We start from the raw sequence: 23,532 nt of genomic DNA on the forward strand, positions 1-23,532 counted from the left end.
GAGGAAAACCTCAAAGAAAATGAAACATGGAAAGATAGAAAAGACATCAATATGAATTGTGAAAAGACCATTTTCATTATTTTTACCAATAAAAAAATTAGGAAAATAACACTAAAACTCTGCAACACTCCAATACCTTTAAGCAATGTAGCTAAATTAGGAATTACGCTAGACACTAAACTTAAGTGGAAACACCATATCAAACTCAAAAAGAAGGAATGTAATTTTAATGTGTATAGACTAAACTGGCTACTTGGTAAAAAGTCCTCCCTATCATTAGATAATAAGTTATTATTATACAAGCAAATTATAAGACCCACTTAGGCTTATGGTTGCCAAATTTGGGGCTGTCCCCCAAAAGTAGTTTAAAATCATTCCAATCAATGCAGTCTAAAATATTAAGGAAATTGTGTGGAGCCCAAAGGTATGAGACTAATAAGGACATACATAGAGACTTAGGGATAGAATCTATTCATAAATATATTCAAAAAATTTTGCAAAGATACGAGGACAGGCTACATTGTCATCCAAACGAAACTGCAATTGAACTTCTAAATAATATCAAGGAAATTAGAAGACTCAAAAGGAAGAAGCCATGGGAGCTTGTCACCAACGCTGATTCTGACTATTAAGAGTTAATAATACTCACTACATTTGAATTTTACTCATTTCATCCACCTAATCCGTATGAGTCCTTATTAATCTTAAAATTAAGTCACAAGTTTGACCATAATCATTATAGAAATAAGTAATTATCCAGTTATTACTTTTATATACCCTTATGTACATACATTAAGATAATTGTATAAATTTCTTCCTAGGAAGGTCACAATAAATAAACTCTTTAAAAAAAAATTAATAAATAAAAAATATGGATACATCTCTAAGGAATCTATACATATGGTTAGGCTACATTCCATACATATGGATATATCCTTATCAAATCCATACGTGCGAATTCTATATGGATACATCAAGTGTCCTCGATTTGGAATTTGTATGGACTCTGTACCAAAGACTTCTGTATTAGAAATTCACGTGTATGAGTCTATATGAGCTCAGTATAGATATTTTCTTATGGCTGGGGTGCAGAAAGTTCTTTGTCCTCACATTTTTTGAGGTTGCTTTCACATTGCTGTCCACTTAAAACTTAGGCGCTTGCAGGTACAGCAACCTAGCCTAACGTAGCGTTGTATTTAAATATTAATGTATACCTTGACATACTTGTATTAGCCTTTTTGTGCAGAAACAAACAAATAAATAAATCTAAGAGTAACGTAAGCTCTTTTTATAAAAGAGCGCGTTTAACTATTTTCTTCTAGAAGAAAACTGTGCACTTAGCTGGTTTATGCCTTCTGCCTCCACATTTTTTCCGTTTTTCCAGGTGCCGTTACATTATTTTACCCCTTCTCAGGTGCCTTCACATTAGGGTGTCCCAAAAAAAAGTCTATCCTGGAAAAGTCAAGTTTTCTGGTTAAAAAAGTGTTCCATTTGGTTAGAAAACACTTTTGGCCAAGTGTCGACTTCTTTTGGGGTACCTTTACTTCACATTTGCTCCCCGAACGGCCGATCGAGCACTTTCTGCACCCCTGTCATATGGATTCCATTCCATATTTTTAACATGGAAACAATATTGAAAATGTATGTACACATGAAATCCCTAGTGATACCTTTCCCCATGAAATCTTTATTGATACCATTCCATTTTGATGCTTGGGCTAGAAGTCATTTTAGCTCATCCAAAAGAAAACTTACCTCTATTTATCAAAGTATCTCTCCATTTTCTCCCTCTGTAGATAGATAGTTTTTTAATTAGGGTCATAAGATAAACACGTATATTGGTAACTATACTTATGGTCTCGGATCTTATTTTCTGGAGCTTAAAATTTTCACAATTCTGGCAGTCAGATAAAATGGATGGTCTTAACTGGAATCAGCCTAAAAGCCCTTCTTATAAAAATTGGAGCTCCCAAACTGGCACTAATTCTTTTTGTTTCTCGGCCTGATTTGCACACAATTCGTGAGAAATCTCAACATCTCATCTTTGATGTGTCTGAATTACACCGGTAACCTTCAAAGATTGTTCGACCGATCATGTTTGAAAAGCAATCATCAACAGTTACATGATGAGCCTTTTCGAAGCCTCCAGTTTATTGGTGGAAGATCATTCCATGTTAGAAAAAAAAAAACATAAAAAAAAGGCAAATCCCCCCTCCCGACCCCCCTTCCCCCCAATTTTCCCACTCCGAAGTTAAAAAAACTGGAATGTTACTGTTTTTGAACGAGTCTAGAGTAAAGAGTCTAAAAAGAGTCTACGTTTTCGGTGCCACTACTTCAGCACGCTTCAAACTTCGCTAAATGTAGTTCTTGTAGAGAATAATCAAAAAATTGGTTGTCATGGTGATTTTTTTTTCTGTACACTTTGTCTGAATATACTTTTGTTTCCCTCTATCCCTTTTTTATTTCTACAGTTCTGACCTCCCTCATAACGGATGGGGTGTTATCCGACTCCTAAAGTAGTGTTTTTGGTTGCTGCGCTGTACGAAGAAGGGAAAAAAAGCTTATTCGAAAACGCACGGAAGAGCCACTTTATGGTCCTATAAAAAAGAAGTAACTCTTGCCCAGCAGCTGTTTCCTATGAAGTCTGTAGTTTAGAAATATGCATGATGCTATATTCGTGCCTGGACGGACAAATCCGAGTTTACACGGTTGTACATGAAGGCTTCGCGTTGTTTTACTACCTTTATCTTGTACATGCACATAGTATGGACACTCGTGAAGCTAGTTTCAAACCGGCAGACGAATTCAAGTTCATGTGTCTAATCTCCGGGACTCGAAAAGGGCTTTCCAAAGGGCCACAAGGGCCGATGCAATGTGAAAATGCGACCCCTCTACAGCACTGTAGAAATACTTCATCGTTGTTCAGGTACACTTATCATGTGAACCCAAAGAATTTGGATATAATTGACGGTAATTTTACCGCTGCAGACGAGTTTGAGTTAATGCGACTTTTAGGCGGACCGCCAAGCTAGGTACCCGGCGCTATGAAATCACGCTTAGAGGCCGATCGAGAACCTGGTTAATGTGATGTAATGATGTTCTAATGGTCTCCTTTTTTATGATTTAATTTTTAGCTTTTATTTCAAGCCAACTGTACCTTGACTAATTAATTAAAGTTCGTGCTAGTGATTTGAGGATCCTGAAAATGGCTCTCCAATGGAGCTCCATAGAACTACAAAAATGAGTAACGTCCTGAGCGATCCCTAAATAACTCGATCGGCCTGACAGCGTGAAATCACAGCGCCAGGTAACCAGCTTTGCAGGGCGCTGATGAGCCGCAAACCAAATTCGTCTCTCGCGGTGAAATTACCTTCAAGTGTATCCATGTCTTTGGGGTTTACGTGATTGGCGCACCTGAACAACCTGGCAACCAATTTTTATCACCAATTTTCATCATGGCGACCAAAATGGGGAGAAGACGGGGCTGAAGAGAGGGACTCCTAGATGTTTCTGAATCGGGTGGATCCTACGGTCATTTTAAGACCAAAATTACGCTGTAGCCGGACACCGCGGATAATGATGTATTTTTGAATTGAGCAACCGCACTGATTAACCTGAAGTAACTGCAAAGAGTTCCAAGTTCTCCAGTCTCAAAATAATTGATCTGCTCCTATTTTTCACCAAATTCACGATCAGTTCCTTTTTGGACGAAAAAAAACCTGATCCTCTCAAAAATAATTGAATTTTCTAGTGCTACAACGCTAAGGTCACAAAATCTGGGAAAAATCTGACAATTCTTCCATTCACGCAGCCAAGCGAGTTAAGAAGTTGGGAGGGTTTTGCACCCCTGGAATCTATATTTTTCAGATGAGTCTTGTTGATGCCTATGTTGGAAAAAAGCACCCAGCGGCTAATAGATGGTTATTGCTGCTAATATTGTATTTGGAATTATGGTGCTTTTCGGTATCAGTGGTAAAAATGGCAAGTAGATCCCTTGTATCCTTGGTTAAAAAAACCAATTTTAATGCAGTGATCGTAGGACCCTCCTAATTCAGAAATAACTGGGAGTCCCTCTCTCCCCATCTTCTGCCTGTTTCAGTCGCCATCATGAATAATTGTGACAATTTTTTTTTTTTTTTTTCCAAAATGATGCCGTGAACGTTGGCAGGTATTAAAAAAAAAAAAAATAATAGAAAGACTCATCATGAGGAAAAAACACGATTAACAAAAAACGGTCAAAAAATTTGTCTCAATAAGGATGACAAGGATGGAAGGAGGATGACTAAATCCATGTTAGGAGCATTAGTATGGAAATATATGCCCGTGGTGGGAGTAGGGAGGTAATGAGGATAATAGACCATCTTTTGTCAGATAGTGCAAAACAAGTGCAATGATAGTGCAAAACAAGTGCAATTATGTGTAGTATAGAGGTGAACAATGAAAGTACGTTTCCTGCTAGGTCCATCAACCATGCCTCTTTCTAGTTGCGCCAAATAAGGAAGGAAGATGGAATAATGGGGTGCTTTGTGACTCACAAAATTAGGAGTGTCGTGCCTCGTCTGGCAACCAACCATGCTTTTATCGATGGCATAGATAAATAAATTTACATATTTCAACCTTGAATTAGCACTGATGGCTGATTAAGGACAAAAAAGGTAATGAGATGTTTGGTGGGGTATAAAATCAGGAGTTGGGGGCTCCCTCTGGCAATTATGCTATTGTTGGCAGCTTAGGTGATAAAAAGACATATTTACGTAAATAGTACGGTGGCTTATGGCAAGTACGCTGCAAATCGTGATTCAGTTTTGCCACTTTGGGAGGTCAAACTAGATGATATTTTAAGAGTTTTGAGTCGAAGAGGCATTTTCAAAATGGTGGCAGATCCAAGATGGCGGCCATTTAAAATGGCGTCCGGGCGCGTACTTTGAGCCGCTCTAGATCGAGATCCACTGAACCGATTTAAATTTTCTTTTTTTTGTTTGATAGATAATTAAAAGGTTAATATAACAAAATCACAAAATTTTTGATTTCGACAATATACAGGGTGTTTTTTTCATAAAAACCGGGTTTCGCGTGTGGAAAAAAATCTTCTAATTCGCCTAACTTCCAAAATCGTATTATTAAGGTCACTTTAAATACTCACCATGTAAAAGAGCGTCTTTCAAGCTTTCCAACGATATATTACATGATGCGTCTATGATTTAAAGTTTCCGCGCCACTGCGATCCGCGCGGCGGCGGCACAGCGCGGGCCTGTATAAATTAGTCCACGGGCCTATGTTGAAAAGAAGCCTCCCGTGGAAAAGTAAATGTAGTAAGTATGGAAAATGGCCTGACCTCTTCCTTTCGATGTGTAGAAAAATAATTTTGATGTTGTCAAGCTCAATTTTGCGTCCAACCCCTCCAATTCAACATGGCGGCCAAAATGGGGGCTCGGGGGTTGAAAATGTTGGAATTTGTTTTTGATGTCGTGTATGGGGTCTATCGCTATGTAATTTTGGTCGTAGAATCCGAATTTGAGGTCCAAAATTGTCTCCGGCTCAAAGGGATGCCCAAAATCCAATATGGCCGCCAAAATTTCCACGATAGGGTCAAATCTCCGAGAGTTGCGTAAAAGTGCCGAGTAGGGTATCTTTCCTAGGGTTTTTTGGGTCGTAGATTTCACTGATGAGGTCAGAATTTTACTACAGGTTTACTGAAGCCCAAAAATGTCAATATGGCGGCCAAATGGCTGCCGTTGCGGGGTGAAATATTTTGTTGAGGCTCGTATCGTCGAGTGAGGTGTCCCTGCATGGGTTTTTCGGGTCGTAAATTCCACAAATGAGGTCCAAATACCCAAACAGGCCCATAAAAGTTCTCTAAGAACCAAAGTGGTGGCCAACATGGCTGCCGCTCAGATAGTGAGAACGGTAGAGAAGTTACCTTTCATACAATGATGAATTTTCGTGTATGTTTTGTACTCCGCTGATTCCGGATGCAGTCCTCTAGTACATCGGAGTGGTAGCGGTAGTGGACTGTATTACATCTAGGACATGCTCAAGAGCGTATTTCCTGATTTTTCTTAAGAAGATACTTTTCTCGATGAAAGGACAAAATACACTATTCTGAATACAAACCTTATTCGTTCGTTTTCCATCTGAAAAGTAGGGTGAATATTTTGTACATGTCCGGTAGGACAAATCATGTGTACTTTTAATTGATTAGAATATCTCACTGAGTCTACCTAATTTACTTCAACACTGTCCTTTAAAAACACCTCACGCATTCATGGTGCTGTTAAATCTATATGACCGAAATTTATTACAATTATTTTGTGGGGATGTAAAAATTAAATTCAGCCTCAGTGTTGGGCACGAACAAATTACTGAACACAATGAAAATTAATTCTAGTTTACGATTTTTAGCAATTTCGCATGCAGGTAGTGTTCATTTTCTGCACGCGTCATCCTACTTAACAGCAGAAACGTGGACTTAACAATTGAGAAGCTTTCCGGAAAAAGGGCACATTGCAAAAAATTGCGTATGAGAAAAATGCATCATAAGTATCCATCATTACTTTCCGGTCACTGATGATAACTTACATCGCAGCTTGGACTCTCGAACGTAAGTCACAGTCAGTGGCCATAATTATAATGATGGAAACTTCGAATGCATTTTTTTCAAAGGCCATTTTTTGCTATATGTGCCCTTTTTCCGGAAAGCTCCTTAATTACATAGACGTATTGCTGAGTATGAGGCAAGGATCTCATATAGTTACTCTAGGAGGAATCTTAGGGCTGAGCCCGGATAACCTGCTGAAATTCTCAATAGGATCCCGGTGTTCAAAGTTCCATAGATATTCTTACATCCGGTTACAAAAAGCGATAGAATTCGTATAGGTAGCTGGTTTTAGAAAGCGAAGGAAATCAAACAGCCGTGCTAAACAGTTTATTGCCTAACAATAACTTTATCGCCATCGTCTATCAAATACTGCAAGAAACTGCGTATAGCGGTCAATAGATGCTATAATAAATCTCATAGCCGGCTATAGGTCTATGGTATTTGGGACATAGATTCTAATTCTAAAGCCAATTTATACTAGGGTAAAGATATCCTCTTTTCCATATCGAATGAAGATTTTCTAGAAAATTGCAGCATGATAGGAGAAAATGGATACCATCTCCGGCTTTGACAGTCAAATGTACAGGATGTCCTAAACCTCACGTGTCAGAATTTTTTCTGCTTGGGTTATTTTAGGCCGGACACAGTCCAGGACCACGAGGACAAATAGAGACGAGCTGACCCGAGGAGTGCAGCTTTCGTCATCTCAAAGCCCCCTCGGTCACCCTTGGGAGTTCAGCGGACGAAAGGGTATTCCAACTTTGGAGAGCAGGATTCTTACCACAATTTTAAAAATAAGCTGAGGTTTAAGATAAATCACTACAAAAAAGTCCACCATCAGCCAACCCCTGTGCGCAGTATTGGTATACCTAACACTTCGAGGGGAGATTTTTTCCAAAAGTGTATCCTCCTCCCCCTAAAACGCAGTTGTTGGACATTTCGACTCCTGCAGCATTCTTAATGTTAGAGAACATAGGTAAACCAAAACTGGTTTAAGCAGCCAATAAAGTACAAAATAGGTGTCCACCCTATCATGTGCACCGAAACATGTTAACCCTCTTTTTAAGCACAAAACGGAAAAATAACATTTGCGTTGTGCAAAAGAGAAGATTTGTCGTACCCATGGACCGTAACATATACCCATAAACATCGAAGATTTTGTTCCGTGTGATGAATTTGCAAAAATTTCATTCAAAATACACAGTGTATGAAATTGTCAAGAGACGTGTAGCATTCCTGCAATCAGTGAACTGATGCTGAGTCCCGGGATTTTCCCCGAATATTTTATTTTTTTGCCGTGTCCATGACTGCAAAATTTTCTGAGTATCAGTAAGTCGTACATTTTCTCCAAAAGGAAGTGTGGGTTGCAAAATCTCATGAGCATTGCATATTACGTGGTATACATATCCACTTCACTTATTTTCTTGACATTCTGGACTACATCCGGAATCAGCGGAGTACAAAACATACACGAAAATTCATCATTGTATGAAAGGTAACTTCTCTACCGTTCTCACTATCTGAGCGGCAGCCATGTTGGCCACCACTTTGGTTCTTAGAGAACTTTTATGGGCCTGTTTGGGTATTTGGACCTCATTTGTGGAATTTACGACCCGAAAAACCCATGCAGGGACACCTCACTCGACGATACGAGCCTCAACAAAATATTTCACCCCGCAACGGCAGCCATTTGGCCGCCATATTGACATTTTTGGGCTTCAGTAAACCTGTAGTAAAATTCTGACCTCATCAGTGAAATCTACGACCCAAAAAACCCTAGGAAAGATACCCTACTCGGCACTTTTACGCAACTCTCGGAGATTTGACCCTATCGTGGAAATTTTGGCGGCCATATTGGATTTTGGGCATCCCTTTGAGCCGGAGACAATTTTGGACCTCAAATTCGGATTCTACGACCAAAATTACATAGCGATAGACCCCATACACGACATCAAAAACAAATTCCAACATTTTCAACCCCCGAGCCCCCATTTTGGCCGCCATGTTGAATTGGAGGGGTTGGACGCAAAATTGAGCTTGACAACATCAAAATTATTTTTCTACACATCGAAAAGAAGAGGTCAGGCCATTTTCCATACTTACTACATTTACTTTTCCACGGGAGGCTTCTTTTCAACATAGGCCCGTGGACTAATTTATACAGGCCCGCGCTGTGCCGCCGCCGCGCGGATCGCAGTGGCGCGGAAACTTTAAATCATAGACGCATCATGTAATATATCGTTGGAAAGCTTGAAAGACGCTCTTTTACATGGTGAGTATTTAAAGTGACCTTAATATTACGATTTTGGAAGTTATGCGAATTAGAAGATTTTTTTCCACACGCGAAACCCGGTTTTTATGAAAAAAACACCCTGTATATTGTCGAAATCAAAAATTTTGTGATTTTGTTATATTAACCTTTCAATTATCTATCAAACAAAAAAAAGAAAATTTAAATCGGTTCAGTGGATCTCGATCTAGAGCGGCTCAAAGTACGCGCCGGCCGCCATTTTGAATGGCCGCCATCTTGGCTCTGCCACCATTTTGGAAATGCCTCTTCGACTCAAAACGCTTAAAATATCATCTAGTTTGATCTCCCAAAGTGGCAAAACTGAATCACGATTTGCAGCATTTGGCCCTTTTTTGGCGCTAAGCCACCGTACTAAAAGACATAGTTAATACATCAATGCTCCTTACAGTATTGTAACACAGCTTTTTTTTCTCCTCCTTCTATCTATTCTGCATCAATGCGGATACTTGCTCAAAATTTCCCTCGAAACCTAACGGATTCTGTGGCCTGAGTACTGTTTTAGTTGATGAATGAGATGTGTAAGAATTCAATTCCGGCCAGACCAATGGCTCTTTTTGCAACAGCAAAAAAAAAAAATAAATAAATAAATAAATAAATAGTAAAACAAAATTCAAGAGCAACTTTATTTATTCTTTCACATTCTCGTATTAGAGAGGTACAAAATAATGAAATTCCATCAGCAACACGAATATCTTAACATCAGGAACAATGAACCCAGAACTTATCTAAGTGCGATATTCTCTTAAGGATTTCCAAACATTTAAAATATCGAAAAATTGTCATGTCATGCATAAAGATAGAACTACTTCACGAAACGCCAATAAGGAGCAAAAATAAATATATAAGTGGGAGAACAAGGATCAAGAATAACACAAGACTCGGCAAGTAAGGATAGTGAGCATACATTTCATGAAAAGCGTTACTTTACCTGGAGGGATTTGTTTCCGAGCATGACGGAAGGCTGTGAAAGTTGTTTCACCAGATGTTGACCAAGCTAAGGGCTGTGACATAAGGCAGAGTGAGTTATAACCCAAGTGAAGACAGGCGTGGAGACCGAGAGATACTAACCCCTACAAGGAGCTATCTTTCGACCCATGCCGATTTTGGTCGGGCTAAAAAAACGTAATACAGAAAGATGCGGTGGACTAATCGTGCCAACGAGTAAACAGGAGGCTCACTCTTGGCTCGAATTCAGAACGCAGAGAGAGAGACCGAAAACGTGGGAGAGAGGGAGATAGAAAACTCTCCCTTGAACTATGGTCGCGATTTCTACAGCACGTCAAAAAAGAAGAAGAGGAAGGCCCCAACTTATTCTTGAAGTAAATATTTTTCATTTCAGTGAAATTGAGTAGTGAGCAATCCCTAAGAACTGTAATAAGAAAACTTTCCTACTTGATCCAAAAAATTCCAAGTATTTCCTGAGTTAAAGTTGTCCATCCCGCTGAAATTGGTCGAATTAGGAAACTAAACCTCTTTGCGTTTTTAATGTATTTTCTGAAGGAAAGATACACTATTGCGTTCTCCCTCATGGTGGGACCTAGACCTGGGACCATGTAAAGAGCACCGATCTCGAGTCGTAGATCAGGAATATATATGTCATTCATTTTCTGTCATATATATATATGTATGTATGTATGTATGTATTTATTTCAGCCAGCGTGAGGATTTTTTAGTGTATTTTCCGAAGGAAAGATACACTATTACGTTCTCCTTCATGGTGGGACCTAGACCTGGGACCATGTAAAGAACACCGATCTCGAGTCGTAGATCACGAATATATATGTCATTCATTTTCTGTCTCTCACACACACACACACACACACACACACACATATATATATATATATATATATATATATATATATGTATATAGTATGTATGTATGTATGTATTTCAGCCAGTGTGAGGATTTTTCAGATTTCAGAGCGTTGAGTGGCAGTTAATTTTTAAGTTTCTTGAAACGAAACTTCTGGGGCTCTTGAAACGAAACTTCTGGGGCTCATTGTCCCCTAAGATTACTTTTAAACTGCGAAGAAAAAATCGGAATACGTTTATTACTTTTCGCACAGCGAGGGGTCAAGGTGGGGGGAGGTTTAATTTTGTCCACGCGATAACTCGAGTAAAAATGAATATTTTGAGCTGAAATTTTGATGGTAGTTAGATATCTACAAAGACTGGTTTCCCATCGAATTTCAGCGAAATCGGCCAACGCGTTCCATGATAGTGGCAATTTACCGTTTTTACGGGTGAGGGGGAGGGGCAGGGTTGCCAGCGACTGGGAAAACCGGGAAAAGGCAGGGCAAAAAAATCAACCGGGAAAAGTCAGGGAAAGTCAGGGAATTTCGGTGTTGGTCAGGGATTTTTCTGATTTTTCGTGGAATTAGGCGCGGGCGGTCTAGGGCTCGCCTTGCGGGATCAACTGACTAACTGCGTTCGATTGCGGAGGATGGTGGCGCTCTCGCTCGGCTTCGCGAGGAACTACCGGCATTCCGACATTCCGACCATCGCGTCGCGTCGGACGTGCGCACGCGTGTGAGAGTGTGTGTGTGTGTGTGCGCGTGTGTTTACGTTTGTTCACATAATCTCTCCATTGCAGTTTTTCAGGATCTCTATCAACAATTTATTTTTTTGTAAGAAAGTAACTTAGTCATTTTACTTGAAATTTTTGTTAACAATATTATTAAATTATAAAGCACATTCAGTAAAATTGTCTTCATGCCACTAGCATTTCTTCGCCTTGAAAGGGATGGAATGCCAAAGGAAATTCTGAATCACTGATTCTGAAAAGTGTCCTTCCTGCACCTTAATCCTTCATTGCTGCTCGTGATAATTGGAAAACATCTTCTGAAACCTCAAGGTCCAATCTTAATCGCCAAAAATATTTTTTGAAATACACCCTAAGCAAGCAGTTTTCTGTGCCTAGCCCTTGCGTTGCAAATGTGCATGTTAACTAACTGCTAAAAATTTAAATAGTCGAAAATAGCTCTCATTTTCACTTTAACAGACTGCGTCAGATCCATACTTGAAAGTCAGGGAAAAATATTGGAAAGTCAGGGAAAAGTCAGGGAATGGAAAAAAATAATTTGGCTGACAACCCTGGAGGGGGCAGGAGTTGCGCAGCCAGGGGGAACTGTTTCTTGAAACATATCTGTGGCAAGAGGGGTAGGGTAAATGATTTCACTCCCCAATGTGACACCACCCTTCGGAAAATACACTCATGCCGCGGTAAATGCGCGAACTACAAAAAGAACCGTCCCCTACTTGCCGGCAACCCCACGGAAAAACCCTGCCGCTTGCGGCAGGGTTTTTTTTTGTCTGTTTTGTATGTGCATCCCTATTTGTGTGTCAAAGCTAATTTGGTGCAAGTATTTTTTCAGCTGTTCTTCTTTCTCATTTTTACCCTCATCGAATTTTTTTCTTTTTATCGTTTTTTCTATTTTGTTTCTCTTTCTATTTTGTTTCTCTTTCTAGTTTTTTCTTCTCTCCTCTCTCCTCTCTTCTCTTTCTTTTCTTGTGTTGTTTCTCCTCCTTCTATACTTTCTTCTTTTCATCATATTCCTCCCAGTCTGTTTTCTGTCTATTTTTGTTTTCTTTTTCTCTTTTTTCCTCCCAACTTTTTTATCTTAATTTTTTCTAAAAATTTAGTATCTCTTTTTTGTCCTGAAATTGGCTAGAAACATTTTTTTTTCTAGACTTTACCGTGCAGTTTGCTTAATTGAATCATGCCCAGTCGTGAAACATCATTTTATTTATGTAGGAGTGATTTTTCTTCTAATTAGGAAGGTTATATCAATTTTTTTGTTTATTTACCAGCTATGTTGGAACTGCTCCATCAACAAGTTATTCAGATCAAAGTTTGTCAAGCATTGTTTCTCATGATGAACACAATGACTGCAAAAAACATGCTGTTTTTAGTCTTAGTCGAATGGAAGCATACTTTCTTAGTGGTCAACTAACAGATGTTATTCTAACTGCAGGTAACAGCATTTTTTGTTTACTTTTTCACTTTTTAACACAATACTTAATGCCGGAACCTTGCACTTTTTGAGCTGGTATTGAAGTTGTTCAAGTTTACCTAAATATTTTAGTGCATGACTGCATGTCAACCTTTTAAATATCCATCAGTCAATCAATCAATCAGGCCTTGTGTGTATAAATGGTCAAAAGGCTCTTATGGCAAAACAGTGGTTTAAGGAGAACATATTTGAAGTTTCCCAAACGAAATAACTCATAGAGTAATCTGTATATTACGTCCAATTTCGTTTGTAATCGCTCAACATATCCTTGAAAAGAGGAAAAGGCTTGGAATTGTGAGATGTTTATCAAACTGCACTTTTGAAAGAACTTAAGTTGAAAATGGGCGAAAGGTTTTTTTTACATAAAACGGCAATTTTGGCCAATTTAACCTCGCATTTATGGTACCTTTATGAGACTAATACGATAGAATAATGCATGAGATTTGTGTAATATGCTGTTCAAGATGTGTTGAGACCAATTGTAAGGTATCATAATTAGTACCCAATGCTTAGAAAGGCTTGCACAGACGAACAAAGTGGGGATCTCAGGTGCTGTAATGTACTGCCTTACGTTTGCGACTGTGGTTGCACTTCAAGCTGTCTCCTGGAGCATCAATTCGTCCGCTTTGCAGTGTACACTTTGGCATTTCTCATCAAACTATTGTTTGAATTGACCTGTTGACATGTATGTAGTCTGCTCTAAGTTTTTCTCAAGGACTGTTAGGATTTCCGTGCACCTTGAGTGGCTCCTTTCTGTTTGATGGGCGATGTTTGATGCATACTGAACTCTAAGAGATTAAACTTTCAACTTGAATTGATATGAACGGCCATTTGGCGCCACGACTTATATTCTATTATATTCTATTTTTTTTATAGTCTCGCATGTGGGATGAGTGAACTGTAGGTAGCATTAAGTTTCGGAAATTCGCCGGAATAATCGAACTATGATTTTCGTGAAACAAGTCAGGGATAATGTTGATCTCTCCACGGCAATGCCAACAAGGTTTGATATAATCTTCAAGTTTCGCCTTGGCGTTTGGCCAACCTTCGAGACCATACCTTTTCAAAAGACTACTTTCTTCATCTGTGGTTGATTTTTGACGAACTTTTAACATTGTGGAGGGAGAGACGGCTAAAGCACAATTAATTAGGTTGGCATAGACTGCGATACACTCTTCTAACTCGCGATCAGTTTCTGAAAGAGGTGAGCTTGACTAGGCTACAGCAATGTACTTTCTTTCCTAAGCTTGTAAACAACGGTGGTATGAAACGGTCGTAGATGCAAGAACATTCTTTGAAGTCTAACGAGGACCATTGCCAGATGCTTTTTACTGAATGTTATTAATGGTTTATGGTTGAATTGTATTGTTATCTACTGAACATAAATGTATTGTTTAAAACATGTTTTTTTTTTTTTTTTTTTTTTTTTTTTTAGTAAAGTTTATTGTATAAGCATACAAGAATTGTCACCACTGCCTTACAAGCAATTATATTAGGTATCTATTGACAAGAATTAATTTAGAATAGATAACATAAAAATATATAAGAGAACGTATGATAAGAAAAACTTATCATTGAGGTCTGGGGCATGTAATGCCTCCAGCCACTAGTATAAAAATAATTTTTTTAAATCTACTCTTTGCGAGAAGGCACTTGGGGGAGGGGAAGGGGCCGGCGGAGTCCCCGCCGTTCAGAGCAGACCCTGCAAGAAAGGAAGAGCTATTGGCCCTTTGGCTTTGTCACTTCTCTCCGCTTACGACCGATTCGTGTTACTCTAACAGGGACCCTCCCCCCCCGGCCCCCACCCCACCACACCCTCACACTTAGAGTTTAGTTTGAACAATAAATTGTACTTATGCATCTTGGAGATGCTATTTTAGTTTACCGAACATTAAAATGAAGAAAGTTATAAATAGTGCTAATAATGTTTAGTGCGAACTTGAAATTTCAAGGTCTACCTTCCATTTCAGCAACCAACAGTGCAATTTCGCGATCATGTCTTATCTTTTCTGCCGCATTTTCGCGATCGCGTATTTTCTTCTCTTCCTCGTTTAGTAAATGATACGGTTTCCTAATTCTCGGTATGATTGACTTTTTTTTCGAGAATTTCTCTAAATTTATTGTTAATCTCGATTATTACTTTCGATTGTGTTTTAATAATCTCCTGAAGTTGGACAATGGTCTCTTGTAAACTAATGATCAACTCTTTATCAGAGTTATCAGTTTTATCAGTTATATCAATTGTATTGTCTCTTGACTCTGAGACTTGGATTGATTGCGCTTGATCTTGATCATGATTAGCGCCACGTAATATAGCAGAGTAAGACTTAGGCTTGCCCTGCTTTTCTGGATTTTTAGTTTTATCCTCTTTTTTAAGAGGGGGGAATTTACGTTTTTGTATTTCGCATCTAACTTTGCAGCCGAGGAAGTTTGCAGGGTGTTGACCCCCGCAGAGAGCACAAGTTGGAGGTGGTGAATAGGATGGAATTCCCTCATTTGAGGGGGTTCTTACGGGACACTCCTGTGCGACATGAAAATCTCCGCATCATATGCAGCGTGGGGGGCAAAAACATCCCCCTTTTGCATGTCCGAAGGATCAACAATTTTTGCATTGTATGATTCTTCTTAGAAGTTCAGGTGGCTCGAAGGAGATTAAAAAGAGCTACGCCAAAAACGACCGTTTTTTGGCACAATTTGGGCCAGAAGGGATTTTTCTGAAACCGGGCCCAAACGATACCTTATGATACCCTAAAACTCTGGTTAAAATTTTAGCTTGAGTATACGCACGGTTTTTGAGAAATGAGGGGGCAAAGTTGCCAAATCGCCATCATTCTGGACAGCATTTCTACAGCAAAAAGACGGGAAAAATGGACGAAAAAGCTACGCTTTTGATGGGTTTCGGCTGTAAATGTTCTTATTGGGCCCCGAAGCATTTAACTGTGTTCAGTTTCAAAAATTTTGGTCGCACAGTGGTCAGAAATGGGAAGAAATCGTTTTCAAATCAGGATTCTTTGTCAAATTTTTAAAAACGGAAATAAAATTGTCGGTCTACTGCAGTTTTCATGGCTAACAATGTTCTTATCGGTCCTCAATGCATGAAATTGTGTTTAGCTTCACAAATTTGCATCGCACAGTGGTCAAAAATAGGGGAATTAGTGGACAAATTAAGATCCTCTGTGAAACTTTTTAAAAATGAAGTGAAACTGTTGGTCCCCAGTAGAGTTTAGATCCCGGAAAAATTCTTTAAATTCTTTTTTGGACTGTTTAAATCTTTTTTAATTTTTTTTTCTCCATTTTTCCTTCTTTTTTAAATTTCTGAAAGTTTGCATATTTTATTGAGATAATGCTAAAAAGTCTATTCTATTACAACGTTCTATAAACAATACGGTCTGACATGCAGTAATAATTAAAAAAATTAAATACATGAATTTTTCCGGGAACTAAACTCTACTGGGGTTCAACAGTTTCACTTCATTTTTAAAAAGTTTCACAGAGGATCTTAATTTGTCCACTAATCCCCCCATTTTTGACCACTGTGCGATGCAAATTTGTGAAGCTAAACACAATTTCATGCATTGAGGACCGATAAGAACATTGTTAGCCATGAAAACTGCAGTAGACCGACAATTTTATTTCCGTTTTTAAAAATTTGACAAAGAATCCTGATTTGTCGACGATTTCTTCCCATTTCTGACCACTGTGCGACCAAAATTTTTGAAACTGAACACAGTTAAATGTTTCGGGGCCCAATAAGAACATTTACAGCCGAAACCCATCAAAAGCGTTACTTTTTCGTCCATTTTTCCCGTCTTTTTGCTGTAGAAATGCTGTCCAGAATGATGGCGATTTGGCAACTTTGCCCCCTCATTTCTCAAAAACCGTGCGTATACTCAAGCTAAAATTTTAACCAGAGTTTTAGGGTATCATAAGGTATCGTTTGGGTCCGGTTTCAGAAAAATCCCCCCTGGCCCAAATTGTGCCATTCTTGGCGTCGCTCTTTATTGATCTCTTTAATGGAATCGATACTTTTCTTAAATTCAGTGAAATTTTCCCACGGTTCGAAATCAACAAAAAACAGGGCAAGCTTACTTTTATCTTTTATTCTTTGAACTTGGATAACATTTCTGACTAAAATTTTTTCTTTATTTTCAAGACCAGATTTGAAAAGTCAACGGGTAAGCCCCTAAGGACCATTCTAATAGCTCTACCATCTCTTGGTTGAAAAGTGTGAAAAGGAACTTTTTTCTCTTTAAAGGAGTTAGTTAAATTTTTAAACTCATCAAACGAGTTAACTATAAGTTTTAGTTGCGTACGATTGATTGCTTTCATTTTTGCGGCGGGGGCAATTGGGTCAACTTCAAATTCCCTAAATTCGGTCGAATCTTTGATTCGGGACACAAATATGGGAGGTGGAATGGAGGGTTTAACAACTTTTTCACTGTTAGCATTGGAATCACTAAGTACACTGAATTTAGAACTATTAAGGCTAATTTTAACAGGAATTTTCTTCTTGTTCTTAACACTGGAGTTTACGGGCTTTTTCTTGGGATCCTTTTGCGGTGAATCCCGCAGAATATTGATGTTTTCTCTTAGAAGGTGTTACGGTTGTCCATCCTTCCTCGTCTTGAGTTAGGTTTTTCTTGTTTGTAGAAGAGTTAATTATCTTCACTAATGGGAGGTAAAGAGCGACTCCAAGAATGGCACAATTTGGGCCAGAAGGGATTTTTCTGAAACCGGGCCCAAACGATACCTTATGATACCCTAAAACTCTGGTAAAAATTTTAGCTTGAGTATACGCACCGTTTTTGAGAAATGGGGGGGCAAAGTTGCCAAATCGCCATCATTCTGGACAGCATTTTTACAGCAAAAAGACGGGAAAAATGGACGAAAAAGTTACACTATTGATGGGTTTGGGCTGTAAATGTTCTTATTGAGCCCCCGTGCATGAAACTGTGTTCAGTTTCAAAAATTTTGGACGTACAGTGGTCCAAAATGGGGAGAAATCGTGGACAGAAAAGGATTCTTTGTCCAACTTTTTAAAAATGGAAGAAAAATTGTTGGTCTCCTGCAGAGATCATGTGGAAAAATGTTCTTATCGGTCTTCAATGCATTCAATTGAGTTCAGTTTATCAAATTTTCATCGTACAATGGTCCAAAATGGGAAATCAGTGGACAAATTAAGATCTTCTGCCTAACTTTTTAAAAATGATGTACAACTATTGGTCCCCTGCAGAGATCATGGGGAACAATGTTCTTATCAATGCATTCAATTGGGTTCAGTTTATCAAATTTTCATCGCACAATGGTCCAAAATGGGAAATTAGTGGACAAATTAGGATCTTCTGTTGAAATTTTTGAAAAATAACATGAAACTATGAGGTTTTTCACTATATTCGAAAGGTGTAAATTCAAAATAAGTTAGTAGCCAATAAAAGCTATCCATGTTCACTGTTTTGAACTGAACAAATGAGGTCTGGAAACGGTAATTCAGGAGGAACTTAGCTTTTGGATCCTTAAAATCCGGCTAACTGGGTGGTTTTTGTCCTAGTTAGTTGTCAGTGAATAATTGTAGTTAGAATAATACTTTACAATAAATCCTTTCTAAGGATTTAGGAAAGGTTAGGTTAGATTTCAACAGAAGATCTTAATTTGTCCACTAATTTCCCCTTTTTGGACCATTAAGCGATGAAAATTTAATAAACTGAACCCAATTGAATGCATTGACAAGAACATTGTTCCCCATGATCTCTGCAGGGGACCAATAGTCGTACATCATTTTTAAAAAGTTAGGCAGAAGATCTTAATTTGTCCACTGATTTCCCATTTTGGACCATTGTACGATGAAAATTTGATAAACTGAACTCAATTGAATGCATTGAAGACCGATAAGAACATTTTTCCACATGATCTCTGCAGGAGACCAACAATTTTACTTCCATTTTTAAAAAGTTGGACAAAGAATCCTTTTCTGTCCACGATTTCTCCCCATTTTGGACCACTGTACGTCCAAAATTTTTGAAACTGAACACAGTTTCATGCACGGGGGCTCAATAAGAACATTTACAGCCCAAACCCATCAATAGTGTAACTTTTTCGTCCATTTTTCCCGTCTTTTTGCTGTAAAAATGCTGTCCAGAATGATGGCGATTTGGCATCTTTGCCCCCCCATTTCTCAAAAACGGTGCGTAAACTCAAGCTAAAATTTTTACCAGAGTTTTAGGGTATCATAAGGTATCGTTTGGGCCCGGTTTCAGAAAAATCCCTTCTGGCCCAAATTGTGCCAAAAAACGGTCGTTTTTGGCGTCGCTCTTTCTCCGGAAGTAGATAAATCCATATTCAGAGGGGTAGGGTTAGAGGTCTCTGCTTGAGCACTGAAGTTAGATAGTTTTTTAGCTTCATCGCTACCAACGACTGGTAAGTTTATACAGTTTACGCACTCAAGGAGATTTTTTCGATGTACACAAACAAAACGAAGTTTTTGGAGAGACCAAGATGCAATCTTAGTGCAGGTAGAACAGACCTCTGCGATATTGTTGTGTTGGCAACAAAAAAATGGGCCGGGTGACTTTGAGGCCATCACAAATTGAGAAACACTTGAAACTTGTCAGCACTGGAGGCGGAGCGCTCGCGAGAGCAGACGTCCGAACTCGTTCGCTTATCAGACGAGACTCGTTTAAAACATGTGCAGCCAAATAATAGAGCGTGTAATTTCTTTTCGATTTGCCACGTATTGTATGCCGTGTACTACGTATGTAGCGTATGCTACAGGCTTATCGTGTTGTGAAAGTGAGGCTCTGACTGCATTCTGATGTTGTCGACTGCAATGACTATCGAGTCATTAATCTTGAAAGATGGTAAGACAGATGCTGAAATCAGTAGTTTCCTCAAGTGATCAAAGGCTTCTTGGTGCTTCGACTTCTAATTTTAAGTAGCATTTGTCTTGATCAGCTCCCTTAGGCAGGCACATTTTTTAGCTAAGTTCGGGATGAAACTAGTATTGTTGTTAATGAGACCTGAAACACATTGTAAAGCTTCTGTTTCCGTAGGCGGCTGAATGACATTGATAGCTTTAATCTTAGACTCGTCGGCTCTGGCTCCAACCCTCGAAAAAAGGTGTCCCATGCACCTAACCTCAGGGAGACCAAGAACACAATAGTAAGGTTGAAACGACCCAAGTAGCAGAGGTTGCAACAACCTGCAACAAAATCGTTTGATTCTTGCAACTAATAGATTGATGTGTAGATTGCCTACTCTCTCCCCCGAAGGAGCTATCATTGTCGGAACTAGTTGCAATCAAGTTGAAACATGTTTCAACTTCAAAGTATTGCTGGTTGCCTATCTTTAGATTTCAAACAACATTGGTGCAGCAATTTTGCAATCTCAGCAGGTCGCAACTTTGTCTTCCGATCAGATCGCCGAAAATCGGCACTTATCGACCAAAAGTTGACCGAAAGTTGAAACTTTGTTGCAACTAATACCAACGTTGTTTCAACCTTACGTTGAAACAACGTTGAAAAATGCTGCTTGGGGAATACCTGTTTTTTTAGCTGTTTTGAAACATTAAGAAGTTGTTCATCGTGTGTTTCGTGAGTTGATCCATGAACTAAAATATCATTTTTATATAAATGAGCACACACCCGGTAAGTCACCAAAACATTCAATCATTGTCCGATGAAAAATTTCAGGAACACTCATTCCAAAAAGCAATAGCCTGAATATAAATCGACCAAATGCCGTGTTAAATGTCAAACGATATGTGCTTTCTTCCACAACTGAAAGTATTAAAAAAAGCAGAGTTTCTGAAGTAGAAAAAATAGAAAAACCATGAACTTGGGAGCGAACGTCTTCTATTGTAGGAAGCTTTTAGTGTGATTAGTTGAAAGCTTTGTTTAAATTTTTGGGGTTGAAACAGATGCGTCGTCCACCATCTTTTTTTTCTGTAACGATTTTCCTAACGACCATTGAACTGACAAATTCAGCAGGATGTGTAATTTCTGTTATAACACGGTCTTTTTTCATTTGGTTCAAGCATTACCTGACACGTTTATACAATTTAAAAGGGAAGCGTCTTGGAATGTAAATAGGAGCTGTTTTTTAAACATTTAGCAAGGTGCCCCAGGCCTTTAAATACATGTTTAAATTGTTCAAATAATGACTAATAATGCCATCTTGCGGCGTCATTCTATGTAGCTGCTGAGTTCACTTGTTTGATGAGATTCAGATCAACACAGCTTTTATGACTAAGGATTGCGATGAAAAGCTGATTGATAACGTGAAAATATATTGGTTGAACTTCTTCATTTATTGTGCCGTAAAGTCTAACAACTATCAAGGTTGTTTAGAAGGTACGACATGACTCTCTTGCGAGTAGGTGTGATTGCATGACGAGGTACTTTCGGTCTGTCAAATTCGCTGACACCCATACAATTAATATCGGCACCAGCATATTGGGCTTTGACAATTTGTCCATCAATTTCTACATCCTCATACCAAGTGAAGCATGCAAGAAGTAATTGTCAGATTTATCTTTTAGACTGGAGACAGAATAATCTGACTGATCCGGCTCTAAACTATGTTCTCTACTATTGAGCTGACGAACAGTCTTTGACCCACACATGAGTCCAAAATGATTGAGCTTGTGACACTTATTGCAAGTCTCATCCAACGCCGGGTATTTGTACCTATGAATTTGACCACAATTTCTACGAGTATTTTTGCAAGGAGACTGATTGGAAGACGGAGATGTGTTAAGCGTTGCGCTGTTTTTTTATTGCGAACTTGATCGGAATCTGTGTCTAAGTTGAGATGAGCTGCAACGCTGGCACCCTCGGCCATGTCTTGAATTGTTGGCTGAACTAGAATACACTTTTTCCGAACCAGTCTTGCTGCTTCCTTTGGTGGCATTGGAGGTTTCATTTACATATTGGTGAGACATCTCTTGAATTTACATATGATTATCGCTTTGTGTAGAGTCAAATCATTATCTTGCAGCAATTTTTCTTTTATCCTGGAGTTTTTATAATGAATACCACAAATGAAGACATCTTTTAGCAGACTATTTGTAAGGGTGCCTAATGGACCAATAGACAAGGTACGAATTTAAGCATTCTAATACATGTTTCTTGACCAGAATTTCACGTAAAACACGATTTGCGTAACGAAAATTACCGAAATCAACTCCTAACAAAGATATTAACGTTTTTATTTCACATTTGTTACGAGGAGTTTGAACTGCCCGCTCACAAGAAACTCAAAGCTCTACGTGAGTCAAATCGTGCACTACAACGGTTTCAGCAAGCTTCTCAATCAAGCGATGTTCATTTCCCACAATGTACTGTTCAAACTATGAACAACTTGCAATAGCTGAGCTAAAGCGTCAAGATTAAGGTTGCCAGATTTTTATATCGCAGAGACTGTCATGATAACGTTTAGCGCGCGATGTGAGTCACGTAGAGAATTGAGTTTTTATGAGCGGGTGGTTTGAATTCACGCATTAAGAATCATTAAATATCTTCGTAAGGAGTTAATTTCGGTAATTTTCGTTGTGCGCGTCGTATTCTACGTAAAAGTTTAATTAAGAAACATGTATCAGAATGCTGAAATTCGTACCTTATCTAGTGGTCCATTGTAATGCCTAAGGAAAGACTTAAGTTTTTTAATGAGGTTATAAAATCGTCTATTGATTCACTTGGCTACTGATGGCAAGACAAAAATGGATGCCTTTCCATGGTCATGTTTTTCTTCGGGTTCAGAATTAAACAATTCAGCAAGAACATCTTACTTGACTTTCTCGACATTAACGTCGGAAGTAGTGAAGACACTGAGTGCTTCCTGACCGATAAGTGACAGCAACAGGGCAACTTTCTGTTTGTCCTTCCCGTGACCCAGATTGGCTGCGACGAGATACAACCAAGTACTAAACTGCTCCGGCCAACTTTTTCAATATCTGGGGATCAATATCTGCGGCTCTGCCAATTTGTTGAGGCGAGCTACTTGGCTGGAAATTGATACTACTGGACATGATGGACCAGCTGAGTGATGAGAGGTAATACAAAAGGTTAGGGAAAATGTTACTTATAGAAGCATGGTGAGATCTGTCCAGATGCAATCGACTAAAAAACCAACAAATTAGGCTGGTAGGAAGGCTGAGAAGTTGACTAGATGATCACTTCATTCAGACATGGGCCCATGTCATCGTGTTACCTCCAAACCCACAATTTTCAAGTTGAAAACTTGGCAATGTTGCAACGAGAGGACAAAATATTTTCCGGCAATGAAAATTTCAGGAAATTCTACCCTCATATCGGAGAGTAACATACTAAAAATTCAGACCGATCCAAGAAGCAGGGGGCGAGTGTCACAAATTTTTTCGCAAAATCCATAATTTTGAATTTTGAAACTTTGCCACGCTGTAACGGGAGCAAAAAAATTTCTCGGTCATGAAAACTTCAGGAGAGTCGTACTTTATACCAGAGAATAACATACTAAAAACTCAGATCAATCCAAGAAGAAATGGGGCAGGGGGAGAATTTAGTTGCCCTACATGAGCCTATTTTCCGAAAAAAGCCTAAAAAAACCATAAAATCGCGATTATTTCTCCAGGAGCT

General features: G+C 38.8%; 1 protein-coding gene across 14 annotated transcripts in view; it reads left to right on the forward strand.

The window, feature by feature from the left end:
- LOC109043408 (kelch-like protein 5) overlaps positions 1-23,532 on the forward strand; it is a 221,482-nt gene that overhangs the window by 50,859 nt on the left and 147,091 nt on the right. For 11 of the 14 annotated variants that reach the window (XR_011899325.1, XM_072297234.1, XM_072297235.1 and 8 more), the window contains one exon: positions 12,723-12,886. The exons of 1 other annotated variant lie outside the window; for it this stretch is intronic. Coding sequence is in view for 12 of the 13 variants with exons in the window: in XM_072297234.1 (XP_072153335.1) it covers positions 12,723-12,886 (164 nt within the window). In the remaining variant the exon portion in view is untranslated. Of the gene's footprint in view, positions 1-11,346; positions 11,540-11,595; positions 11,767-12,722; positions 12,887-23,532 lie in introns of those variants that run through there. 2 more of the 14 variants (XM_072297244.1, XM_072297242.1) reach the window with 2 other exon arrangements.

The sequence above is a fragment of the Bemisia tabaci genome, chromosome 2 (genome assembly GCF_918797505.1).
Source record: "Bemisia tabaci chromosome 2, PGI_BMITA_v3".
Classification (NCBI taxonomy): Eukaryota; Metazoa; Arthropoda; class Insecta; order Hemiptera; family Aleyrodidae; genus Bemisia; species Bemisia tabaci.